This window comes from Eucyclogobius newberryi, unplaced genomic scaffold (assembly GCF_026437365.1).
Source record: "Eucyclogobius newberryi isolate DKJ021-1_F unplaced genomic scaffold, fEucNew1.0.hap1 SCAF_6, whole genome shotgun sequence".
NCBI lineage: Eukaryota > Metazoa > Chordata > Actinopteri > Gobiiformes > Gobiidae > Eucyclogobius > Eucyclogobius newberryi.
In genome coordinates this window covers 110,001-135,000 of record NW_027316278.1, presented here as the reverse complement: position 1 = coordinate 135,000, position 25,000 = coordinate 110,001, and the positions used below count along the sequence as shown (strand labels likewise).

The 25,000-nt window shown below is 48.8% G+C and overlaps 1 protein-coding gene across 1 annotated transcript in view; it reads left to right on the top strand.

The window, feature by feature from the left end:
- Window positions 1–25,000, top strand: part of LOC140347253 (uncharacterized) — a 28,732-nt gene that overhangs the window by 25 nt on the left and 3,707 nt on the right. Inside the window, exons 1-10 of the mRNA XM_072433636.1 lie at window positions 1–71; window positions 1,292–1,513; window positions 4,710–5,571; window positions 5,654–5,778; window positions 6,430–6,615; window positions 7,473–7,551; window positions 9,146–9,270; window positions 9,627–9,915; window positions 22,063–22,128; window positions 23,758–23,843. The exon at window positions 1–71 is cut by the window's left edge and continues 25 nt beyond it. Coding sequence (XP_072289737.1) covers window positions 1,297–1,513; window positions 4,710–5,571; window positions 5,654–5,778; window positions 6,430–6,615; window positions 7,473–7,551; window positions 9,146–9,270; window positions 9,627–9,915; window positions 22,063–22,128; window positions 23,758–23,843 — 2,035 coding nt within the window. The 5' untranslated portion in view covers window positions 1–71; window positions 1,292–1,296. The remainder of the gene's footprint in view (window positions 72–1,291; window positions 1,514–4,709; window positions 5,572–5,653; window positions 5,779–6,429; window positions 6,616–7,472; window positions 7,552–9,145; window positions 9,271–9,626; window positions 9,916–22,062; window positions 22,129–23,757; window positions 23,844–25,000) is intronic.

Here is a 25,000-nt window from a genome sequence, read left to right as displayed (position 1 = left end):
GGATGTAAACACGTGAAACCCGGAAGTGCAGCAGCTGTAGTTTTCCCTCGCGCGTGGTTCTGCTTCTCTCGGTGAGTTTGTTTCTCTGTTTGCGTGAAATTGCGTGAATCTTCTTATTCTTTCATGTCCTGGTCAAATCTGTGAAAGTTAAACTTCATTTGAACTTCATCAGCGCAGCGGTGGAAAGCTTTAAAGGCATTACGGAACATTCAGCAGTGTTTGTTCTGAGGCCACGTTTGAACTCGAACCCGAAGTGTCCAGCTCTAAAGTACGATTTAAAGTTCTGATATATTTGTGCAATATTAACATTAAATAACAAAACACCCCAAAAAAACAATTGAAATTTCGACTTTCAGCCTCAAACCAAATCACAACAGAAACGCAAATGATCTTATTATAGTTTGGGTTAGATTAGTTTCTCTTCAAGAAGAACTTGGGTTAGTACAATATTATAATCATAACTGTTACATGAAGTCACTAGAACAATGGCTCTTAACCTGGACCCCAGGGGCCCGGTGGAGGTCAGGACACACGTCAGACTCATATGATCTGTGTGATGTCCTGATGTTCGTCCTGTCATTTCTTTCTTCATATTTTAGACTGAATCAAAGACTTTCTGGGAAAAGTATTTGTGTGGCTTAGGTCGTGTTTTTGCCGATGGTATTACTCGTGTACTCGTGTACTGTGTGTACTCGTGTACTTTAATTGATTTAAATAACTCCCACGGGACTCCGATGTAACAAATAGTTAACAAAGTTTAATCCATAGTTTTGTGACACTTACAGGAGAAATCAAATACAGCTGTTCTGAAAACATAGAAATCTACGGTAATAAAACCATTTGTCTCTGTATTTGTCTCTGTCTCCTGGCCACGCCCCCTGAGCACTGTCTCTCTTAAAGTGACAGTAACACACTTACGTCAGGCAAAGACTACAAATACATTCTACAAATACATTCTACAAATACATTCTACAAATACATTCTACAAATGTAATCAAATGCATTTAGTTTATTTAAACAACCAACCCATATATATATATATATATATATATATATATATATATATATATATATATATAGGTTGGTTGTTTGACATGGTCTAAAGAGAGTATGAATAAAGTGTATTATTGATGAAAATCAGAAATAGTTTATTTTTTGACATTTGTGTTCAATAATGTCTTTGTGTTTTTGGGTCTGTTTAGTTCAGACAAACATGAGAAAAATACAGCTACAGGTTTTTAGAGGCGTCTTGTCACAATTGGTTGATTAATTGACACAACTGTCTTTCCAGGAGTCATGGCCCTGCCCCCAGACCCATCAGACTCCGCCCCTTTCACAAAACACAAGAAAAAGAAGAAAAAGAGTCGTCTAGAAGAAAAGAACAAAGTGAATGAGAAGGGAGATGAGGAAAGGACACAAGGAGACAAGGAAAAGACACAAGGAAGGAACGACGTAAAGAAGAAAAAGAGACGACACGAGCAGATGATGGAGAGCGAGGAGATGAGAGCTAAAGGTGAGGCTTCTCTCTACAGGTGAGGCTTCCTCTAAAGGTGAGGCTTCCTCTAAAGGTGATGCTTCCTCTCTAAAGGTGAGGCTTCCTCTCTCTAAAGGCGAGGCTTCCTCTCTCTAAAGGCGAGGCTTCCTCTCTCTAAAAGCGAGGCTTCTCTCTAAAGGCGAGGCTTCTCTCTAAAGGCGAGGCTTCTCTCTAAAGGCGAGGCTTCCTCTCTAAAGGCGAGGCTTCCTCTCTAAAGGCGAGGCTTCCTCTCTCTAAAGGCGAGGCTTCCTCTCTCTAAAGACGAGGCTTCCTCTCTCTAAAGACGAGGCTTCCTCTCTCTAAAGACGAGGCTTCCTCTCTAAAGGCGAGGCTTCCTCTCTAAAGGTGAGGCTTCCTCTAAAGGCGAGGCTTCCTCTAAAGGCGAGGCTTCCTCTAAAGGCGAGGCTTCTCTCTAAAGGCGAGGCTTCCTCTAAAGGCGAGGCTTCCTCTCTAAAGGCGAGGCTTCCTCTAAAGGTGATGCTTCCTCTCTAAAGGCGAGGCTTCCTCTCTAAAGGCGAGGCTTCCTCTCTAAAGGCGAGGCTTCCTCTCTAAAGGCGAGGCTTCCTCTCTCTAAAGGCGAGGCTTCCTCTCTCTAAAGACGAGGCTTCCTCTCTCTAAAGACGAGGCTTCCTCTCTCTAAAGACGAGGCTTCCTCTCTAAAGGCGAGGCTTCCTCTAAAGGCGAGGCTTCCTCTAAAGGCGAGGCTTCTCTCTAAAGGCGAGGCTTCCTCTAAAGGCGAGGCTTCCTCTCTCTAAAGGCGAGGCTTCCTCTCTCTAAAGGCGAGGCTTCCTCTCTCTAAAGGCGAGGCTTCTCTAAAGGCGAGGCTTCCTCTCTCTAAAGGCGAGGCTTCTCTAAAGGTGAGGCTTCCTCTCTCTAAAGGCGAGGCTTCCTCTCTCTAAAGGTGAGGCTTCCTCTCTCTAAAGGCGAGGCTTCCTCTCTCTAAAGGTGAGGCTTCCTCTCTCTAAAGGCGAGGCTTCCTCTCTCTAAAGGCGAGGCTTCCTCTCTCTAAAGGCGAGGCTTCCTCTCTAAAGGCGAGGCTTCCTCTAAAGGCGAGGCTTCTCTCTAAAGGCGAGGCTTCCTCTCTAAAGGCGAGGCTTCCTCTCTAAAGGCGAGGCTTCCTCTCTAAAGGCGAGGCTTCCTCTCTCTAAAGGCGAGGCTTCCTCTCTCTAAAGGCGAGGCTTCCTCTAAAGGCGAGGCTTCCTCTCTCTAAAGGCGAGGCTTCCTCTAAAGGCGAGGCTTCCTCTCTAAAGGCGAGGCTTCTCTCTAAAGGCTTTGGCTTGACACAGAAGTCACTTTATGACAATATGACATATGATGCTTTTTAACCTGTTTCCATCCACCTCTTTGGCCCTGTGCTCAATGGTTGAACCCAAAAGGCATTGCTTATTAAAAGAGGATCTTACGTTCCACATGTGAGTGTGATGCATCATGGGAAAGCTTAGGCCTTCCAGTTTCTGCAGATGTGCACATGACAAACTGTCAGGGCTTCAGAACTTACACTACAGAAGCACAAACATGAACAAAACATCATTTTTTTTAGTCTCGAGTGAATATTGTCCATTTGTAATGGTCCTGAAGACATACTTCATTGTGTGTTTATGCTGTTGTCATGACGACAACTGTGTACAGTTTCAGATCTCTGAAACAGCCATTTTGGTGCTTTGACCTTTTTGTATCAAAAAGTATATTCAACTGTGCCAAACTGTTAATTACAGTTTTAGCTCCTCTATGATCATAAAACATACATTTTGATGTTTTGTAGAACCACTAATACTATTATAACTGCTAAAAACAATGTATGTGAAAATGTGTAAATATGAGTTTACCATGAATTTCCCATATAGAGGTGAAAAAAAAGAAAAAAATATAATATTTTTATTTTATTTTTGTATTGGTATAATAATACATATATCTTAACAAAATGCGCGTCCAAAAGGCTAAAACTCAGAAAACGTGATGCGTAAAGTCTAGTCGCCTCCTTACGCAGAAGGATACAGAGGCTTCTGTGTGTGGGACCCCTAAGTCCCGCCCCCCATTCTAAAGCTATTCTTATTGGCTAGAATAATATGTCAATCAAAGTCCGCTAAGTCACTGCTAACGATAGCTATGTGGCTAAAAACAAGTTGGCTTCGCGCTTCGGAAGCGCCGCATTTTTTTCCTCCGGAGGCTGTAGAGGACAAACCCGTGGACAGTGGACGGTCTCATTCTGTAGGAAACAGTCTGAAGAAAAGATTGATGCCAAACACCATCTTATAAGTCAAACAGGTCATTTGTTATGGACGAGCCTTCATCCTGACCATCATCAGAGAAGAAAACTTTGTTTACTTGACAATATCTGGAAATGTGTAGACTTCAGTAAAAATGTGTATATTGTTGTTCGATGGTTCTTTACGGACAAACTGAGACAAGAATGTTCAGAGTTAAAGCTGTTTCGTCATAAACACAAACAGGACATGAATTTGTAAAAGTTGAGACTTTCTCACAAACTATTGGCAATTGCTTCTTGTGGCAAATTATTCAATGTAAATCAATGACATATTTGTTTTGTTGAGAAAATAATCTTTAAATGATGTAAAACTTATGGTATTGACCATGGAAATAAACGTGATGAAGAGAATATTTGAGATATGGAAAATGCGCCGGCCTCAGGAGGATGGAACAGGTTAAAAGAAAGAGCTAAAAGAGTCTTAAAATCCACAAATGTTGAGTTTCATGTTTTTGAGAGAAAATGATGAACTTTGTGTTTTCTTTAAGGGAGTGTCTGCAGAGCCGCGGCGCGCGGCCGAAACTGCCATGTTATTTTTGTGCCGGCCGCGCGCCGCGGCTCCTGAAACTGCGCCGCTATTTGACCGCGTTTTAGCGCCGTTTTAGACCGCGCCGGGTTAAGGTTAGGGTTAAGGTTAGGGTTAAGTTTAGGGTTAGGGTTAGGGTTAAGGTTAAGGTTAGGGTTAGCCATGACGCTATGAGAGAAGTCCCGCGGTTCCTGAAACTACGCCGCCATTTGACCGCGGCACTGCAGCCTCGGCCTTTCTTTAAAACAGGATTTCATTTTAAAGATGATCTTAAGTCTGTTCTTTTGCTACAGCTTCACTTTTTACATAACATACGTTTCAGTGAATCAGGGTTACGACTCAAATGATTCAGATTCATAGTTTTATTTGTCATTTCCTAACAGAAAGAGAAGAAGGAAATGAGGAGGTGACGACAAAAAAGAAGAAAAGGAAAGGGAATGGGATTCAGCCTGAGGAAGCGAGCCAAGGAGACGAAGCCACGAGGAAAAAGAAGAAAAGGAAAGAGAATGGGATTCAGCCTGAGGAAGCGAGCCAAGGAGACGAAGCCACGAGGAAAAAGAAGAAAAGGAAAGGGAATGGGATTCAGCCTGAGGAAACGAGCCAAGGAGACGAAGCCACGAGGAAAAAGAAGAAAAGGAAAGGGAATGGGATTCAGCCTGAGGAAACGAGCCAAGGAGACGAAGCCACGAGGAAAAAGAAGAAAAGGAAAGGGAATGGGATTCAGCCTGAGGAAGCGAGCCAAGGAGACGAAGCCACGAGGAAAAAGAAGAAAAGGAAAGGGAATGGGATTCAGCCTGAGGAAGCGAGCCAAGGAGACGAAGCCACGAGGAAAAAGAAGAAAAGGAAAGGGAATGGGATTCAGCCTGAGGAAGCGAGCCAAGGAGACGAAGCCACGAGGAAAAAGAAGAAAAGGAAAGGGAATGGGATTCAGCCTGAGGAAGCGAGCCAAGGAGACGAAGCCACGAGGAAAAAGAAGAAAAGGAAAGGGAATGGGATTCAGCCTGAGGAAGCGAGCCAAGGAGACGAAGCCACGAGGAAAAAGAAGAAAAGGAAAGGGAATGGGATTCAGCCTGAGGAAGCGAGCCAAGGAGACGAAGCCACGAGGAAAAAGAAGAAAAGGAAAGAGAATGGGATTCAGCCAAAAGTAATAACTATAGATGAGGAGATGAGAAAAAAGAAGGAAAGGGAACAAAAGAAAGAAGAAATACATCTTCACGACATGAGCCAAGCCGAGTTGGATTTGGGGTAAGTCCTAAACCTGTTCAGATCCTCGCAGACCCGGTCCTCGCAGACCCGGTCTAACCCGGTTCTGACTTTTTCTCCTCAGGATCTCGAGTTCTGAACTTTTAGAGATTGAGGAGTTTATTCCAGACGTTCGGCTGAAATCTTTGGTGGTGAAGCAGAAACTGAAGAGAGTCGACCTGCCACGCTTCAGGGAGTTCAAAAGAAAAGGTACAGACTGGACCTGGACTGGACCTGGACCTGGACCTGGACTGGACCTCTGTGTCACTTCTAAACAACTCCACAAACTCCAGAGGCAGAGGAAGTGCAGACTCTTCTTCTGCATCGCTTAGAGCCTAGAGCGCACTTCCTCTGCCTCTGGAGTTTGTGGAGTTGTTTAGAAGTGACACAGAGGAAGAAGAATTTAATGGATTTAATGATTTGGGGTAAAACTGATGCTGTGGTAAACTTGTTAGCATGTTAGCATGTTCTTTATGCTATAGTTATCTGAATAAATGTTCATATGTTACGTTAACATACCAGACCCGGCAGTTTGTCGTCTGCGTCATGTAGCTGAATGTTAGCATGTTAGCATACGTACACCTATTCATCATGTTCTCTTATCTGTTATTATTTTTAAATTACAAATTCAATTTATTTTTGTAACGCCCAAAATCACAGCAGCAGTTGTCTCGGAGGCCGGAATGTCTCTTGGTCTTGGATTTTATTAAATGCATTTCCCACCAAAAAAATGCGACTTATCTTTGTGTCTCTCTATTTAGCATTTTGAGGCTGGAGCGATAATCTGGAAAATACGCTACTCTCAAACCTTCTTTGTTCCTCAGGTCTGAAGCTGCCTCTCAGATCTTCTTTGTTCCTCAGGTCTGAAGCTGCGCTGGGGCCAGTTCTCTCAGGAGGAGAACCTTCAGATCCGGAGGAACGTGGAAGACTTCCTCAAACTGTCCGGGATCCAGACGTCTGAGGAACTCTTCTATCCCTGTAGGTTTCCTGACCGACAGCTGCATCTGAAGGGCGTGAGGGCCTCGCACCACTTCTACTCCCGCATAGGTACGTTAAACCCCTTATAACCACGCCTCAAACCCCTTATAACCACGCCTCAAACCCCTTATAACCACGCCTCAAACCCCTTATAACCACGCCTCAAACCCCTTATAACCACGCCTCAAACCCTTTATAACACCGCCTCAAACCCTTTATACCACCGCCTCAAACCTCTTATAACCACGCCTCAAACCTCTTATAACCACGCCTCAAACCCCTTATAACCACGCCTCAAACCCCTTATAACCACGCCTCAAACCCTTTATAACACCGCCTCAAACCCTTTATACCACCGCCTCAAACCCTTTATACCACCGCCTCAAACCCTTTATACCACCGCCTCAAACCCTTTATACCACCGCCTCAAACCCTTTATTCCGATGCCCCGATACGTGCCGGTTACGGGCTTGACAGAAGGCGTTCTCAGTTAATTTCAGGTCGACGAGGAGCAAAAGTAGAGCTTGTGAAACCCTTGCCCTGGTGCATTGTGGGCCTCCGATGAGGGAGAGTTTCTTTGACAGCCAATGAGCTGACAGAACTGCACATTTAGAATCAACATGATCCATGGTCAGCGTTTTCTTTCAATGTGAAGCAGCGTTAGTCCTTTGGTGCAAACCCCATGTGATGTTTCACCCCTGAAACGCATTGAAATAATAAAAATACTCTTTATAAAAATCCTTGGGAGACTCACGATCTGGAGCAGAGCCACATGTGACGCTGGAGGTGGTTTGTGTGTCGACTGTTCACTGGGTCTGAACATGCTCTGAATAAAAGGCCTTCAAAGTGTTTCTGGTCTGTGTCTGGTCAGTCTGTGGCCTCTACAGTGGAGCTGGTCAGGGTCATTTCAGTTTCTTGTGTTTCAGCTGATGGTTTGCTGAGAACGTGTGAACAAGTTTACATCTGTGCCAGGAAGATGTTTGACGAGCACACCATCAAGGGAAAGTATGAACACTAATTATTTTTATTTAATCTTTTATTTAAAGTTTTTAATAAAGACATTATTTAATCAAAACGTAAAAGATCTATAAGCCTTTAGTCACAATATTTCAACCTTTATTTGGTTAAAAGTATATTTTAAAATCTCATGTTCTAATGGGAGAAATGACGTCACAGGAAACGGTGAAGAAAATGCTCTTTACTAAATAAAGTTATTCAGAAAATGGATCAAAATGTTCTACATTTTTGTAAAAGAGAATCACATGAAAAGCTTCAATGTGTTGAAAGAATCCTTTGACTTGGACAAACAGGACTTTAATAGGTTTTTACAAATAAAGAGTTATTATAACCAAGACATCAAACAAAGTTATGACCTTTATGTACTGGGTTAGGGTTAGGATACATTCAAAAGTACATTCTAAAGTATCCATGTATTGTGTTCATGGCAAGAGTTCTGAGGCCCAAGTTCATAGTTGTAAAGTTCAGGGGTAAATGTCTAACAGTCCCAGAACACGTGACAGTGGTTTGCCTCCTGGTGGCGCTGTTTCTACAACAGTTGCATTTCCCTGTGAAGAATGAGACCTTTGACCTTTGACCTTTGACCTGGAGATATGAAGAAATGTCTCTCCAAACATGTGACTTTAAGCTCCTCCCACTCTTCATCTGTCACAACAACATGAGCTTCTCTTTATCATTTGTTTTTAATATATTAAGTATTTGTCCAGATTAGAAATGCATTGCTGTATTTTAGATATTATTCCTCTTGAAAGTTCTGCTTTATAAGTCTTGATAAACATCTCAGTCAGAGGTTATAAAGGTCATGACCTTGATAAACATCTTAGTCAGAGGTTATAAAGGTCATGACCTTGATAAACATCTCAGTCAGAGGTTATAAAGGTCATGACCTTGATAAACATCTTAGTCAGAGGTTATAAAGGTCATGACCTTGATAAACATCTCAGTCAGAGGTTATAAAGGTCATGACCTTGATAAACATCTTAGTCAGAGGTTATAAAGGTCATGACCTTGATAAACATCTTAGTCAGAGGTTATAAAGGTCATGACCTTGATAAACATCTGTCAGAGGTTATAAAGGTCATGACCTTGATAAACATCTTAGTCAGAGGTTATAAAGGTCATGACCTTGATAAACATCTCAGTCAGAGGTTATAAAGGTCATGACCTTGATAAACATCTTAGTCAGAGGTTATAAAGGTCATGACCTTGATAAACATCTCACTCAGAGGTTATAAAGGTCATAACCTTGTTTCATGTCTTGGTTATAAAGCTCTTTATTTGTAAACTATAAAAGTCTGTTTCTCTTTCAACATATCAAAGCTTTTCATGTGATTTTCTTTTACATCTGGTGAAAAACCTTTAGACCTTTTGTCCTCCAGACCTTGACTCTCAGGTCAGTTCTATTTGGTACAAAACCTTTGGTCATAAAACTTTACCAGGTTAAGATTGTAACATCCGTGTTTAGTTTGTATGTTCTGATCAGCTCCTTCCATGTCGTAAGCACAGATTCGAGCCAGGGATTCTTCACTTCTCCACATGGCTAAAGTTACAGGATTCCTGTGCTGACGCAGTCTTCTTTCAGGTTCTCTGAGGCCGAGGTGACTGCGTTGAAAAAACTTCACATGATTTATGGAAACAACTGGAAAATCATTGGTGACAAACTGGATCGCAGCATCTACGCCTGCCAGAGACGCTACTCCGTCACACGTAAGAAAAGACCTACTACACACCTAAGAAAAGACCTACTACACACCTAAGAAAAGACCTACTACACACCTAAGAAAAGACCTACTACACACCTAAGAAAAGACCTACTACACACCTAAGAAAAGACCTACTACACACCTAAGAAAAGACCTATTACACACCTAAAAAAAGACCTACTACACACCTAAGAAAAGACCTACTACACACCTTTGACCTTTAACCCAAGTCAAATGAATCTTTCTGAATAACGGTCTGAGCAGCAGAAAGAGACAGAGATCTGGGTGTAGAAATGCCTTTGGTACAGTTGTCCTTTGGTACAGTTGTTCTTTGGTACAGTTGTCCTTTGTGTCCTTCAGTTGGAGACCGTGGGAAATGGACTGAAGAGGAAACTCGTCAGCTGAAGGCGGCGGCTCTGAAGCACCTGGAACGAGTCCTGAAGTCGTCTCCAAACCCAGACTCTGGCCCGTCCTTCATCCAGCTCTGCACTAAAATCCCCTGGGGCAAGATCGTGAAGAAGGTCGACACTCGCAGCTGGATCCAGTGTCGATACAAATGGTTTGGGTATTTGAGGTCACGAATGAAAGCTGTGGAGCCAAAGATCATCCCAGGAGCCGCCATCAACACCAGGATCCGACTCATCCAAGCGTGAGTCACTTCTATTTAAGATGATTCAAGTCTTTGACTCGTTCTGTTCTACAATGAGACTTTTAAATACATTTTTGACCAAATTAAAGTTGAAATATGTCGACTGAAGGCTTCTAGTTCAGAATACTTCAGATTTTCATATTTCAATGTTTTTATTATTAATACATATCTGAAATATTTAGATTTTAATACCACTGTCTTTATTTTTTGCAATTATATTTGTCATGATATTAACCTTTTGTAAAGTCCGATTGACTCTGGCACCAGCAGGAGGCCGGTCCATGTTTAGTCCTGACTCTGGCACCAGCAGGAGGCCGGTCCATGTTTAGTCCTGACTCTGGCACCAGCAGGAGGCCGGTCCATGTTTAGTCCTGACTCTGGCACCAGCAGGAGGTTGCTCCATGTTTAGTCCTGACTCTGGCACCAGCAGGAGGCCGGTCCATGTTTAGTCCTGACTCTGGCACCAGCAGGAGGCCGGTCCATGTTTAGTCCTGACTCTGGCACCAGCAGGAGGCCGGTCCATGTTTAGTCCTGACTCTAGCACCAGCAGGAGGCCGGTCCATGTTTAGTCCTGACTCTGGCACCAGCAGGAGGCCGGTCCATGTTTAGTCCTGACTCTGGCACCAGCAGGAGGCCGGTCCATGTTTAGTCCTGACTCTAGCACCAGCAGGAGGCCGGTCCATGTTTAGTCCTGACTCTGGCACCAGCAGGAGGCCGGTCCATGTTTAGTCCTGACTCTGGCACCAGCAGGAGGCCGGTCCATGTTTAGTCCTGACTCTGGCACCAGCAGGAGGCCGGTCCATGTTTAGTCCTGACTCTGGCACCAGCAGGAGGCCATGTTTAGTCCTGACTCTGGCACCAGCAGGAGGTCATGTTTCGTCCTGACCTCTGGCACCAGCAGGAGGCCGCTCCATGTTTAGTCCTGACTCTGGCACCAGCAGGAGGCCATGTTTAGTCCTGACTCTGGCACCAGCAGGAGGTCATGTTTCGTCCTGACCTCTGGCACCAGCAGGAGGCCGCTCCATCAGAGTCTGTGCGACTGAAACGTCTCAGTAAAACCATCAGTGAAACGCCAGTGCTGGGGAGGCTCGTGTAAAACAATGAAGAGAATGAGACTGTTTTAGCTCCATTTTAAAGGAGACAAACTCAAATGACGAAAAGACCCCAAAAGAACAACCTGCGGGTCATTATTTCATCCCTTTTTTGTTTTCTCCTGTTTCAGATTCAAACTTAAAGTTTGGTGGAGCAGATTCTGTCAGAACTACATTTCCTGTGTTTTTGTCGAGTCATGTTTCAGTTAAAAACATAAAATCAAGATTATAAGAAGAAATAAAATTATGAATTAAGAGAGATTTGTTCCATCTGACATTTAGCAGCAAGTTTCAGGACGTTGTCTTTTCACAGAATATGGATCAAATGTCTCAGATTGAGCAGCCTAATCGGCCTTTGTTTTCCCCTCTGTGTGATGTGACTACAGAGATGCACTAGGGCGGGGTCTGTGATGGCACTAGGGCGGGGTCTGTGATGGCACTAGGGCGGGGTCTGTGTGATGGCACTAGGGCGGGGTCTGTGTGATGGCACTAGGGCGGGGTCTGTGTGATGGCACTAGGGCGGGGTCTGTGATGGCACTAGGGCGGGGGTCTGTGTGATGGCACTAGGGCGGGGTCTGTGTGATGGCACTACGGAGATGGCACTAGGGCGAGTCTGTGTGATGGCACTACGGAGATGGCACTAGGGCGGGGCTGTGTGATGGCACTAGGGCGGGGGCTGTGTGATGGCACTAGGGCGGGGTCTGTGATGGCACTAGGGCGGGGGTCTGTGTGATGGCACTAGGACGGGGTCTGTGTGATGGCACTGGGGCGGGGTCTGTGTGATGGCACTACAGAGATGGCACTAGGGCGGGTCTGTGTGATGGCACTACGGAGATGGCACTAGGGCGAGTCTGTGTGATGGCACTACGGAGATGGCACTAGGGCGAGTCTGTGTGATGGCACTACGGCGATGGCACTAGGGCGGGGCTGTGTGATGGCACTAGGGCGGGGCTGTGTGATGGCACTAGGGCGGGGCTGTGTGATGGCACTAGGGCGGGGCTGTGTGATGGCACTAGGGCGGGGCTGTGTGATGGCACTAGGGTGGGGCTGTGCGATGGCACTAGGGTGGGGTCTGTGCGATGGCACTAGGGCGGGGTCTGTGCGATGGCACTAGGGCGAGGCTGATTGGATTTATATTAGGCTGCCCCAAATAAATTGTCTGTTTGCTGTAACCCGAGTCACCATTTTTCAAGTGGGTCGGACGGTGGGTAAATTCTGACACAAAGAGTGAGTGACCACCAGGGGTCAGAGGCTTCAACAGTCCAGGGGTCAGAGGCTTCAACAGTCCAGGGGTCAGAGGCTTCAACAGTCCAGGGGTCAGAGGCTTCAACAGTCCAGGGGTCAGAGGCTTCAACAGTCCAGGGGTCAGAGGCTTCAACAGTCCAGGGGTCAGAGGCTTCAACAGTCCAGGGGTCAGAGGCTTCAAAGGCTTCAACACTCCAGGGGTCAGAGGCTTCAAAGGCTTCAACAGTCCAGGGGTCAGAGGCTTCAAAGGCTTCAACAGTCCAGGGGTCAGAGGCTTCAAAGGCTTCAACAGTCCAGGGGTCAGGGGCTTCAAAGGCTTCAACAGTCCAGGGGTCAGGGGCTTCAAAGGCTTCAACAGTCCAGGGGTCAGGGGCTTCAAAGGCTTCAACAGTCCAGGGGTCAGGGGCTTCAACAGTCCAGGGGTCAGAGGCTTCAACAGTCCAGGGGTCAGAGGCTTCAACAGTCCAGGGGTCAGAGGCTTCAACAGTCCAGGGGTCAGAGGCTTCAACAGTCAATGACGGAAAACGTCTCGATCAACTCGATTGTGAGACTAAATCTCACGATTTTAAGACATTTCAATCAACCTTTTGTAGCCGCTATCCTTTATTTTGGGAGTGAAGGCGAGCGGGGGGAACATGCGGGGGACACGGGCGCCGCCATGTTTGTTGTGATGACGCTACTGGGCGTGTGTCAATCCCAGAATGCATTGGGTAAAACACCCTGACAGAGCCTGGCATGTCCTCTGGACACTTGAGTGGTTTGTCGTCTTGGCTGTTGCCGCCATTACACATCAACGACGGGGCCTCTGCCAATAACAACATCGCTGACGGTGGATTATTGAGCGTTGTTTGGATATTACGGCAACATAGAGGAACGCCTCGGTCCGTATGACGGGGAAGAGGAAGAGGAAGCGTGACCTGGTCGGTGACGATATGAACAGCGGGGAGGACTCCCCTGGAGCCACTGATCCTGTGCAGCGTAGGGCGTCTTCTTGCTCGTCTATGGAGGGCTCTCTCAGTGAGGAGCAGGGCGGGGGGGTTGCAGATATCGGGGATGTGAGTTCAGAGTATAAGGTGTTCATAAAGCTTGCGCAGGATAATGCGTCCTTTAAGGGGTGGGATCTGATGGCGTTGACAAGGAGCCTGACTGTAGCTGTGGGAGTGGTCAAGCATGCGAGTGTCCTTAGGGATGGCTCGCTGCTGGTCGTGTGCAAGGACGTGGCTCAGCAAAGGAAGGCGATTGAAGCTAAGTGTCTGGGGGGGAAGGACATTCTTGTGTCTGATGCTGTAAGAGGCACGGTCAGGGGAGTTATCGTAGGCGTCCCTACGACGACATCTGTGGATGACATAAAGGAGAATTTGACTGGAGCTAAAGTGGTGGATGCTAGGCGGTTGAAGATGACCCGGGATGGGGTAAGGTGTGACAGCCTGTCGATAATGATTAGATTTGAAGGTGGGATCCTGCCTCGTGTGGTGTGCGTTGGGTACATGCGCTATGGCGTACGCCCATATGTTCTGCCGCCCCTGCGTTGCTTCAAGTGCCAGCGCTTTGGGCATATTGCAGCGGTCTGTAGAGGGAAGCAGAAGTGTGGTAAATGTGCAGGAGACCACGAGTATGGGAAGTGTGACGACGGAGCAAAACTCAAGTGCTGTAACTGTGGGGGAGAGCATAGCTCTGCCTACGGGGGATGCGTGTTCAGCAAGAGGGCTGCTGAGGTGCAAAAAGTTAGAGCCTCTCAAGGCATATCCTACGCGGATGCGGTCAAGAAGGTGTCTGGTAGTCAGGTGAAGGTGGATGCAGTGGGGGCTGCCAGTGCTGCTGGTGTCCTAGGCGACAGGGGAGGGGGCAGCGTTGCCCGCGGCCAGGGGGAGGTCCCCACTGGGATGCCTGTGAGTGTGGCTTCCACGGGCAGAGGCCCTGTGGGTGCGGAGGATGTACTGGTTGTGAAGAGGAAAGATTTCTTCCTCTTTATGGTGGAAGTGATTAACTGTACTGGTCAAACCAAGAAGAGATCCGAAAAGACTAAGATCATCGCTAAGGCTGCAGGGAAGTACTTTGGAGCTGGGGGTCCCGAGTGGACGGAGATAGAGGATGCGCTGCGGGAAGGCACCCTGCCCCATTCTGGCAGTGGGAGTGGGGGGGCTCCCGATGCGCCGTCAGGTTCCGGGGGCTCATAATGGCGGTGGTTGTCTTGCAATGGAATGCGCGTAGTCTTCGTGCTAATGGCCAGGAATTTAAGCATTTTGTCTCTACCTTGTTGAACAAGCCTCACGTTATGTGCGTGCAGGAGACTTGGTTACGACCTAGGTGGGGTTTTGGGATACAAGGGTATGTGTGTGTTAGGAATGATAGGGAGCAGGGTAGAGGCGGAGGTGTGGCTGTGTTTGTCCGAGATGACCTAAATTACGTTGTTGTCAGTGTGAGTAAAGCGCCGGAGGCCCTGGCGGTGAGGGTCTGGCTGGGTGGTGAAGCTGTTACTGTGGTTAACCTTTATAATCCGTGTGGTGAGTTAACGTTAGAGTCCTTACATAGTATCGGTAAGGATGTTCGGGGAAAGGCCGTGTGGTGTGGGGATTTTAATGCGCATAACGCTTTGTGGGGCGGTAGTGGTACCGATAGGTATGGGCAGGTGGTAGAGGGTTTTATCAATCAAAGGGAGTTGGTTTGTCTTAATGATGGGAGTGGGACCTGCTATGAGATGGGGACCGGTACGGAAAGTGCAATAGATCTTACGCTTGTGTCCAAGGAGTTAGCTGGTGTTTGTAGTTGGGAGGTTCTTGGTAATCTTTCTTTTGGTAACGATCACTATCTAGTCCGCACCGAGATTGGCTTTCGGAGCTGTGTGGTCAGGGGGACGAGGATCCAGAGGTGGCAGTTGGCAAGGGCGAACTGGGGGGCTTTCCTGAGGAAAGCTGATGATGGTTCTAGGGTTCTGCAGGAAGGAGGATTGACTCAGGTGGATGATCTCAATAGTGCAATTGTCTCGCTCATCACGCAGTCAGCGGTAGGCACGATTCCTAAGAGTGGTGGTAGTGGACATAGGAAGCGGGTGCCGTGGTGGAATGAAGCATCTGGTCATGCTGTTAGGGCGAGAAATGCGGCGTTTCGCCGGCTAAGGGTTACCCACACTGAGGGTGCCCTAATTGACTACAAGAGGGCCCGCGCTGTTGTGCGGAAAACTGTAAGAACGGCCAAGAGTGCCTATTGGAGGCGGTATTGTTCCAAAATTGGGAGAGAAACGCGTCTCGGGGATGTTTGGGGGATGATTAAGCGGATGCATGGGGTTGAGCGCCGTCATGGGACCCCGGTCCTAATACTGAATGGTGTTGAAGCAGTCAGCGACGTTGACAAAGCTGAACTGTTGGCCAGCACCTTTGTGTCGGTGCACAGCTCTGACAATCTCTCACCTGCGGAAAGGCACTACAGGGAGAGTACTCTGGCCCAGAATTCTGAGCTGATTGAGCACCAGCCTTCGACTCAAGATGACCTTGACCTTCCGTTTAGTTTGTTTGAGCTAAGGAGAGCACTTTCTAAGGCGAAACAGACAGCCCTGGGTAAAGATGAGGTGTGCTATGACATGCTCTCTCATTTGACTGATGACACGCTTGGGCTAGTCCTGGGTCTTTTCAACCGTGTTTGGGATTCAGGTTGTGTTCCATCTGCGTGGAAACAGTCTACGGTGGTGCCGGTTCTGAAGCCGGGTAGGCCAGCGTCTGACCCTTCAAGTTATAGGCCGATTGCCTTGACGTCGCAGCTCGGGAAAACGATGGAGCGCATGGTTACCGAGCGGTTGGATTACTTCTTGGAGAGTCAGGGTTTGCTTCCCGCGCACCAGAGTTGGTTCCGTAGGGGCAGGAACACCATGGATTCCGTGTTGTGTTTGTAATCTGATATCCAGCTGGCCAGGGCTCAGAAAGAAAAGGTTATTGCGGTGCTCTTTGATGTGGAGAAGGCGTACGATATGGTTTGGAAGGATGGGCTCCTCATTAAGCTGCGGAAGTGTGGTGTGAAGGGTAAACTGTTTAACTGGGTCCGGAGCTTTCTGTCTGGCCGGCGTATCCAAACCAGAGTGGGCGCTGCTTACTCTGGGGTCTATGAGGTAGAGAATGGGATCCCGCAGGGGAGTGTGTGTAGCCCTATCTTGTTCAATGTTATGATTAAGGACATCTTTGACGACGTGGATGGGTCTGTTGGGAGGAGCCTTTATGCTGATGATGGCGCTCTATGGGTGAGAGGGAGGAATCTCCGGTTTTACGAGGCGAAACTGCAAAGGGCAATACAGCAGGTGGAGCAGTGGACCCTGAAGTGGGGGTTTAAACTGTCCGTACGGAAGTCTCAAGTGATCTGTTTCTTCAATGGGCATAGGGACGTCTCCCTTCGACTGCATGGGCAGGTGCTCGAACAGGTCAGGGAGGTGAGGTTCTTGGGGGTCACCTTTGACGAGAGGCTTAGTTGGCGTCAGCACATTGATGAGGTCAGTGGTAAATGCAAAAGGGTGAATAACTTGCTTCGTTGTCTATCCAGCCAGGACTGGGGGGCCAGCAGAAGGTCGCTCCTGGGTATTTATCGGGCCGTCATGAGGGCGGCTATTGATTATGGCTGTATAGCCTACATGTCTGCGGCTGAGACTAACTTAAAGAAGCTTGATGTGGAGCAAGCCCAGGCCTTGCGTATCTGCTGTAGGGCTTTTAGGACCTCCCCTGTCTCGGTGCTGCAGGTTGAGTTGGGGGAATTGCCGTTACGGCTCCGGAGGCTAGAACTTCTGTTGGCTTACTGGGTGAATGTGCAAGGTCATACGAGCTCTCACCCGGTGAGGGACTTTCTCAGGGTTGATGGGGGGCAGAATGAGGCTGGCGGTATGGTTTTTAGCCAGGTAGGAAATGCGAAGGCGCGGCTTGCGGGGGTTGGTGATCTGCGTGTGAGCCCGTCGGTGGCTTTGTCTGCTATAGCTCCGTGGAAGTTTGTCCCGGCTCCTGTTGATGTTAGCTTGCATGGCAAGCTTAGAGGAGTCGCTGGGAGGGCACCGCAGTTTGCCGTTCAAGCGCTCATCGATAAGCACTCAGGTGATGTTTATTTATACCGACGGGTCTAGGGATCCTGAGAGTGGGCGTACTGGCGCCGCTTATTTTGTGCCTGACCTGGGGCTGGCGGTCAAGAAGAGGTTGACAGATCGCCTTTTTGTTTTCACGTCGGAACTCATAGCGATACGGTTGGCATTGGAATGGGCGGAATCTGCTTTGCAGTGTTGCGGCATTGTGGTGGCCTCTGACAGCCTTTCTGCATTGCAAAGCATTGGATCTGGGAGATCGGATTGCGGACAGGATGTGTTGAATGGCATCTTCTGTCTGATGCTCTCCCTGTCCAGGAAGGATGTGAGGGTTTCCTTCTTTTGGGTCCCTGCGCATGTGGGGGTGAATGGTAACGAAATGGCTGATGCACTGGCTAAACGTTCCCTTAGGCGGCCATCAATTGATGTGGCGGTTGAGTTAAGCAAATCTGAAATCAAGCCCGTTATCAAGAGTCATGTGGTCGGCCTTTGGCAGGAATTTTGGAGCCACTGTGTTACTGGACGGCATCTCTATCACGTACAGGGTAGTGTGGGTCCTTGCGGGTCTATGGGCAGGAACGCGTGGGAGGAAAGGGCCTTCGCCCGCATGAGGATTGGCCATACTGGACTCAATTGGTCACTGAGTAGGATAGGCAAACACCCGACTGGTCTGTGTGGTCACTGTCGGGTGCCAGAGACTGTCGAGCATGTGCTGATTTGCTGTGAGGCTTATGATAGAGAAAGGGCCGGGTTGGCCTTGTGGTTTCGGAATAATGGGCGGGAGTTCAATCTGCGGAACGTTCTGGCGATTCAGTCACAGGGTTTGTGTCAGGCTGTGGTTGCTTACTTATGTAGCACAGGGCTGGGTAAACGTTTCTAGAGGTGGGGGGTGTTGGAGACTGAGCCGAGGATGAGGAGCAAGAGGATGTTCTAACGCGCTTTGACTTCATGGGCCTAGAAACACCAAAGTGATGGAAGAAGGACTTCTAAAGGATAAAATGACAAAGACGTCCCATGACCTCATGGGCTTTGTAAAACAACAAAGACGTCCCATGACCTCATGGGCTTTGTACTTCCAGCACCGAACGTCAAAGAGGGAGAGGAAGATGAAGAAGAGTCTCCCTGGAATAAAGCCGGTTGGTCTCTGACACAACAACAACTATTCTAGTCACAAAGACATATCATGACCTCGTGGGCTTTGTAAAACAACAAAGACGTCCCATGACCTCATGGGCTTTGTACTTCCAAAGCACCGAACGTCAAAGAGGGAGAGGAAGATGAAGAAGAGTCTCCCTGGAATAAAGCCGGTCACAAAGACATATCATGACCTCATGGGCTTTGTAACGCCAAAGCAATGGAAGGAGTACTTTTACGGACTACGACAGTCTGAGGACTACGAAAAGTCTGAGGAATAAAGTCTGGCGGTAATGCAACAATTGGATGCCAACCGCCATAAAACAACAACAACAACTGAGTAGGATAGGCAAACATCCGACCGGTCTGTGTGGTCACTGTCGGGTGCCAGAGACTGTCGAGCATGTGCTGATTCGCTGTTGTTGTTGTTGTTGTTGTTGTTGTTTTATGGCGGTTGGCATCCAAGTGTTGCATTACCGCCAGACTTTATTCCTCAGACTTTGTCGTAGTCCTCAGACTCTGTCGTAGTCCGTAAAAGTACTCCTTCCATTGCTTTGGTGTTACAAAGCCCATGAGGTCATGATATGTCTTTGTGACTAGAATAGTTGTTGTTGTTTCAGACAACAACCGGCTTTATTCCAGGGAGACTCTTCTTCATCTTCCTCTCCTTCTTTGACGTTCGGTGCTTCCACCGTACAGCTTTATTCTTTAGGCTTCATTCTATAGGCTTTAATATTTCCACTGATGTCGCTGCTTGGTAGCCGTGCGTCTACGAGACTGGACGAGGACAGGAGACCACCCCCACCCCCATCTCGTCACTCTGATCACTCTGACTCCCCAAAAGCAGACCCCCATCACTCCGACTCCCATTTAGCGCCTTTAGCCTGTTTTCTATATCTGCCGTGAGGCTTATGATAGAGAAAGGGATAAAACGACAAAGACGTCCCATGACCTCATGGGCTTTGTACTTCCAAAGCACCGAACGTCAAAGAGGGAGAGGAAGATGAAGAAGAGTCTCCCTGGAATAAAGCCGGTTGGTCTCTGACACAACAACTATTCTAGTCACAAAGACATATCATGACCTCATGGGCTTTGTAACACCAAAGCAATGGGAGGAGTACTTTTACGGACTACGACAGAGTCTGAGGACTACGAAACCCGGTCTGGAGAGACGGGAGATGGCGGAGGAGAGTGGATCGGGGATGGAAGACGTTCTGGACGGCGTGGAGGAGCAGCCTTTTCTGCCTGCACGTGCCCGGAAACGTAAAAAGTCCCTTAGCTCGTCCGAGGGTTCTGGGAATGAGCAGCAGGATGAGGCTGAAGCTATTGATATCCGGGGTGAGAGCAGAGACTGTAAGGTGATCATAAAGCTTGCACAAAAGACAAGGAAGAACATTCAGCACCGTCCTCGTCCAGTCTCGTAGACGCACGGCTACCAAGCAGCTTGAGGTCAAAGCACTGGAAGAACAACTTTTAGGACTACGACCTAAAAGTTGGGGGATGAGGTCTGGCGGTAATGCGACACTCGGCTGTCGACTGCCATAAATCAACAGCAACAAGCCCTGGACTAAAACTGTGAGGAGACCTTGCTCAACACCCGGTCTGGAGAGACGGGAGATGGCGGAGGAGAGTGGATCGGGGATGGAAGACGTTCTGGACGGCGTGGAGGAGCAGCCTTTTCTGCCTGCACGTGCCCGGAAACGTAAAAAGTCCCTTAGCTCGTCCGAGGGTTCTGGGAATGAGCAGCAGGATGAGGCTGAAGCTATTGATATCCGGGGTGAGAGCAGAGACTGTAAGGTGATCATAAAGCTTGCACAGGATAGTGCGTCCTTTAAGGAGTGGAATTCAGTGGCATTGTCAAGGAGCCCAACTGTAGCTGTGGGAGTGATCAAGAGTGCGAGTGTCCTTAGAGATGGCTCGCTGCTGGTCGTGTGCAAGGACGCGGCTCAGCAACGGAAGGCGATTGGAACTAAACGTCTGGGTGGAAAGGACATTCTTGTGTCTGATGCTGAAAGAAACACGGTCGAGGAGTTATCGTAGGTGTCCCTACGGCGACGTCTGTGGATGAAGTTAAGGAGAATTTGACTGGAGTTACGGTGGTGGACGCTAGGCGTTTGAAGGTGACCCGGTTTGGGGTAAGATGTGACAGCTTGTCGGTGATGGTTGCACTTGAAGGGAGGTGCCTGCCTAGTAAGGTGTTCATTGGGTACATGTGCTATAGCGTCAGGCCATATGTTCCGCCGCCCCTGCGTTGCTTTAAGTGCCAGCGCTTTGGGCATATTGCAGCGGTCTGTAGAGGGAAGCAAAGATGTGGTAAATGTGCAGGAGACCACGAGTATGGGAAGTGTGACGTGGGTGCAAAACTGAAGTGCTGTAACTGTGGGGAAGAACATAGCTCTGCCTTCGGGGGATGCAGGTTTAGCAAAAGAGCTGCTGAGGTGCAGAAAATAAAGGTCTCTCAAGGTATATCCTATGCAGATGCAGTCAAGAAAGTTTCAAGTAACGAGTTTAGAGGAAATACAGAGAGGGGAGCCAGCGCTGCTCCCAGCCAGGGCGAAATGAGAAAGGCCAGCGTGGCTCCCAAGAAGTGTGAAGGTTTCAAGAGTGGAGGTCCCAAGTGTGCAGGTTCCAGAATTAATGAGAATACCCTGGTTGTGGATAGAGAGGATTTTGTACTCTTTATGGTGGATGTTGTGAACTGTGCTGCTCAGACTCAAAGCGGAACTGAAAGGATCAGGATCATTGCTAAAGCTGCAGGGAGATTCCTTGGAACAAAGGAGCTTGATTGGGCAGATATAGAAAACAGGCTAAAGGCGCTAAATGGGGGTCGGAGTGATGGGGGTCTGCTTGTGGGGAGTCAGAGTGATCAGAGTGACGAGATGGGGGTGGGGGTGGTCTCCTGTCCTCGCCCAGTCTCGTAGACGCACGGCTACCAAGCATCGACATCAGTGGACGTATTAAAGCCTATAGAATGAAGCCTAAAGAATAAAGCTGTACGGTGGAAGCACCGAACGTCAAAGAAGGAGAGGAAGATGAAGAAGAGTCTCCCTGGAATAAAGCCGGTCGGTCTCTGAAACAACAACAACTATTCTAGTCACAAAGACATATCATGACCTCATGGGCTTTGTAACACCAAAGCAATGGAAGGAGTACTTTTACGGACTACGACAAAGTCTGAGGAATAAAGTCTGGCGGTAATGCAACACTTGGATGCCGACCGCCATAAAACAACAACAACAACAACAACAGTCTAAGGAATAATGTCTGGCGGTAATGCAACACTCGGATGCCAACCGCCATAAAACAACAACAACAACAACAACAACTGACTCGTCTGTTTGGTCACAGACACATGTGGGGGACTGATTATAAAGACGCACATGTGTTCTCTTTGCTATAAGGATGAAAGATATGATAACAAGCGTGATAAAAAATATTCGACACGGTAGTTTAGGGAAGTCCGGTCGGTGAGTCGGCAAAATAATTGAAAAATAAAAGAATTCAACGTTTTTTTCAACAAAATGCTGATAAATACCTTTTAGTCGGCTAGTTTCACACTGGGTCGGTCGGGTTACGGCAAACAGACATATTCTGTTCCATTTCCAGCTCAACGACTTCAATGTGTTTCAGTTTGTACGAGCTTCAGGTGGAGGAGGTTTCAGACGTCGACTGGATCGAGGTCGCCAAGACTGTGGGGTGAGGCGTGTGTTTCAGGCGTGTGTGTTTCAGGCGTGTGACTCCCGTGTGTGTGTTTCAGGCGTGTGACTCCCGTGTGTGTGTTTCAGTCACGTGACTCCCGTGTGTGTGTTTCAGGCACGTGACTCCCGTGTGTGTGTTTCAGGCACGTGACTCCCGTGTGTGTGTTTCAGGCACGTGACTCCCGTGTGTGTGTTTCAGGCACGTGACTCCCGTGTGTGTGTTTCAGGCACGTGACTCCCGTGTGTGTGTTTCAGGCACGTGACTCCCGTGTGTGTGTGTTTCAGGCACGTTACTCCCGTGTGTGTGTTTCAGGCGCGTGACTCCCGTGTGTGTGTTTCAGGCACGTGACTCCCGTGTGTGTGTTTCAGGCACGCGACTCCCGTGTGTGTGTTTCAGGCACGTGACTCCCGTGTGTGTGTTTCAGGCGTGTGACTCCCGTGTGTGTGTTTCAGGCACGTGACTCCCGTGTGTGTTTCAGGCACGTGACTCCCGTGTGTGTGTTTCAGTCACATGACTCCCGTGTATGTGTTTCAGGCGTGTGACTCCCGTGTGTGTGTTTCAGGCACGTGACTCCCGTGTGTGTGTTTCAGGCGTGTGACTCCCGTGTGTGTGTTTCAGGCACGTTACTCCCGTGTGTGTGTTTCAGGCACGTGACTCCCGTGTGTGTGTTTCAGGCACGTTACTCCCGTGTGTGTGTTTCAGGCACGTGACTCCCGTGTGTGTGTTTCAGGCACGTGACTCCCGTGTGTGTGTTTCAGGCACGTGACTCCCATGTGTGTGTTTCAGGCACGTGACTCCCGTGTGTGTGTTTCAGGCGTGTGACTCCCGTGTGTGTGTTTCAGGCACGTGACTCCCGTGTGTGTGTTTCAGGCACGTGACTCCCGTGTATGTGTTTCAGGCACGTGACTCCCGTGTATGTGTTTCAGGCACGTGACTCCCGTGTGTGTGTTTCAGGCACGTGACTCCCGTGTGTGTGTTTCAGGCGTGTGACTCCCGTGTGTGTGTTTCAGGCGTGTGACTCCCGTGTGTGTGTTTCAGGCACGTGACTCCCGTGTGTGTGTTTCAGGCGTGTGACTCCCGTGTGTGTGTTTCAGGCACGTGACTCCCGTGTGTGTGTTTCAGGCACGTGACTCCCGTGTGTGTGTTTCAGGCACGTGACTCCCGTGTGTGTGTTTCAGTCACGTGACTCCCGTGTATGTGTTTCAGGCACGTGACTCCCGTGTGTGTGTTTCAGGCACGTGACTCCCATGTGTGTGTTTCAGGCACGTGACTCCCATGTGTGTGTTTCAGGCACGTGACTCCCGTGTGTGTGTTTCAGGCGTGTGACTCCCGTGTGTGTGTTTCAGTCACGTGACTCCCGTGTATGTGTTTCAGGCACGTGACTCCCATGTGTGTGTTTCAGGCACGTGACTCCCGTGTATGTGTTTCAGGCACGTGACTCCCGTGTGTGTGTTTCAGGCACGTGACTCCCGTGTGTGTGTTTCAGGCACGTGACTCCCATGTGTGTGTTTCAGGCACGTGACTCCCATGTGTGTGTTTCAGGCACGTGACTCCCATGTGTGTGTTTCAGGCACGTGACTCCCATGTGTGTGTTTCAGGCACGTGACTCCCATGTGTGTGTTTCAGGCACGTGACTCCCATGTGTGTTCAGAAGTTGTTCCATCGGCTGAAAGTTTCCAGGATTCCCAGTTGGACTCAGAGCTCGTTTGGAGGTATTTATGATGCTCTTTGTTTCCTGCTTCAGCGGTGACGCCTGAAGAGAAACAAATACACGAGTAAATGACTCTGGACTTCCCACTTGATAAAGATTTTGAAAATTTCCATGTCGCTGCTCATGTCGCTGCTCATGTCGCTGCTCATGTCGCTGCTCATGTCGCTGCTCATGTCGCTGCTCATGTCGCTGCTCATGTCGCTGCTCGTGCTCATGTCGCTGCTCATGTCGCTGCTCATGTCGCTGCTCATGTCGCTGCTCATGTCGCTGCTCATGTCGCTGCTCATGTCGTTGCTCATGTCGTTGCTCATGTCGCTGCTCGTGTCGCTGCTCGTGCTCATGTCGTTGCTCATGTCGCTGCTCGTGCTCATGTCGCTGCTCATGTCGCTGCTCGTGCTCATGTCGCTGCTCATGTCGCTGCTCGTGCTCATGTCGCTGCTCATGTCACTGCTCGTGCTCATGTCACTGCTCATGTCGTTGCTCATGTCGCTGCTCGTGCTCATGTCGCTGCTCGTGTCGCTGCTCGTGCTCATGTCGCTGCTCGTGCTCATGTCGCTGCTCGTGTCGCTGCTCGTGCTCATGTCGCTGCTCATGTCGCTGCTCGTGTCGCTGCTCGTGCTCATGTCGCTGCTCGTGCTCATGTCGCTGCTCGTGTCGCTGCTCATGTCGCTGCTCGTGTCGCTGCTCGTGCTCATGTCGCTGCTCATGTCGCTGCTCGTGTCGCTGCTCATGTCGCTGCTCATGTCGCTGCTCATGTCGCTGCTCATGTCGCTGCTCGTGCTCATGTCGCTGCTCATGTCGCTGCTCGTGCTCATGTCGCTGCTCGTGCTCATGTCGCTGCTCGTGCTCATGTCGCTGCTCATGTCGCTGCTCGTGCTCATGTCGCTGCTCATGTCACTGCTCGTGCTCATGTCGCTGCTCATGTCGCTGCTCATGTCACTGCTCGTGTCGCTGCTCATGTCGCTGCTCGTGCTCATGTCGCTGCTCATGTCGCTGCTCGTGTCTCTGCTCGTGTCGCTGCTCGTGTCACTGCTCGTGCTCGTGTCGCTGCTCATGTCGCTGCTCGTGTCGCTGCTCATGTCGCTGCTCATGTCGCTGCTCGTGCTCATGTCGCTGCTCATGTCGCTGCTCGTGCTCATGTCGCTGCTCGTGCTCATG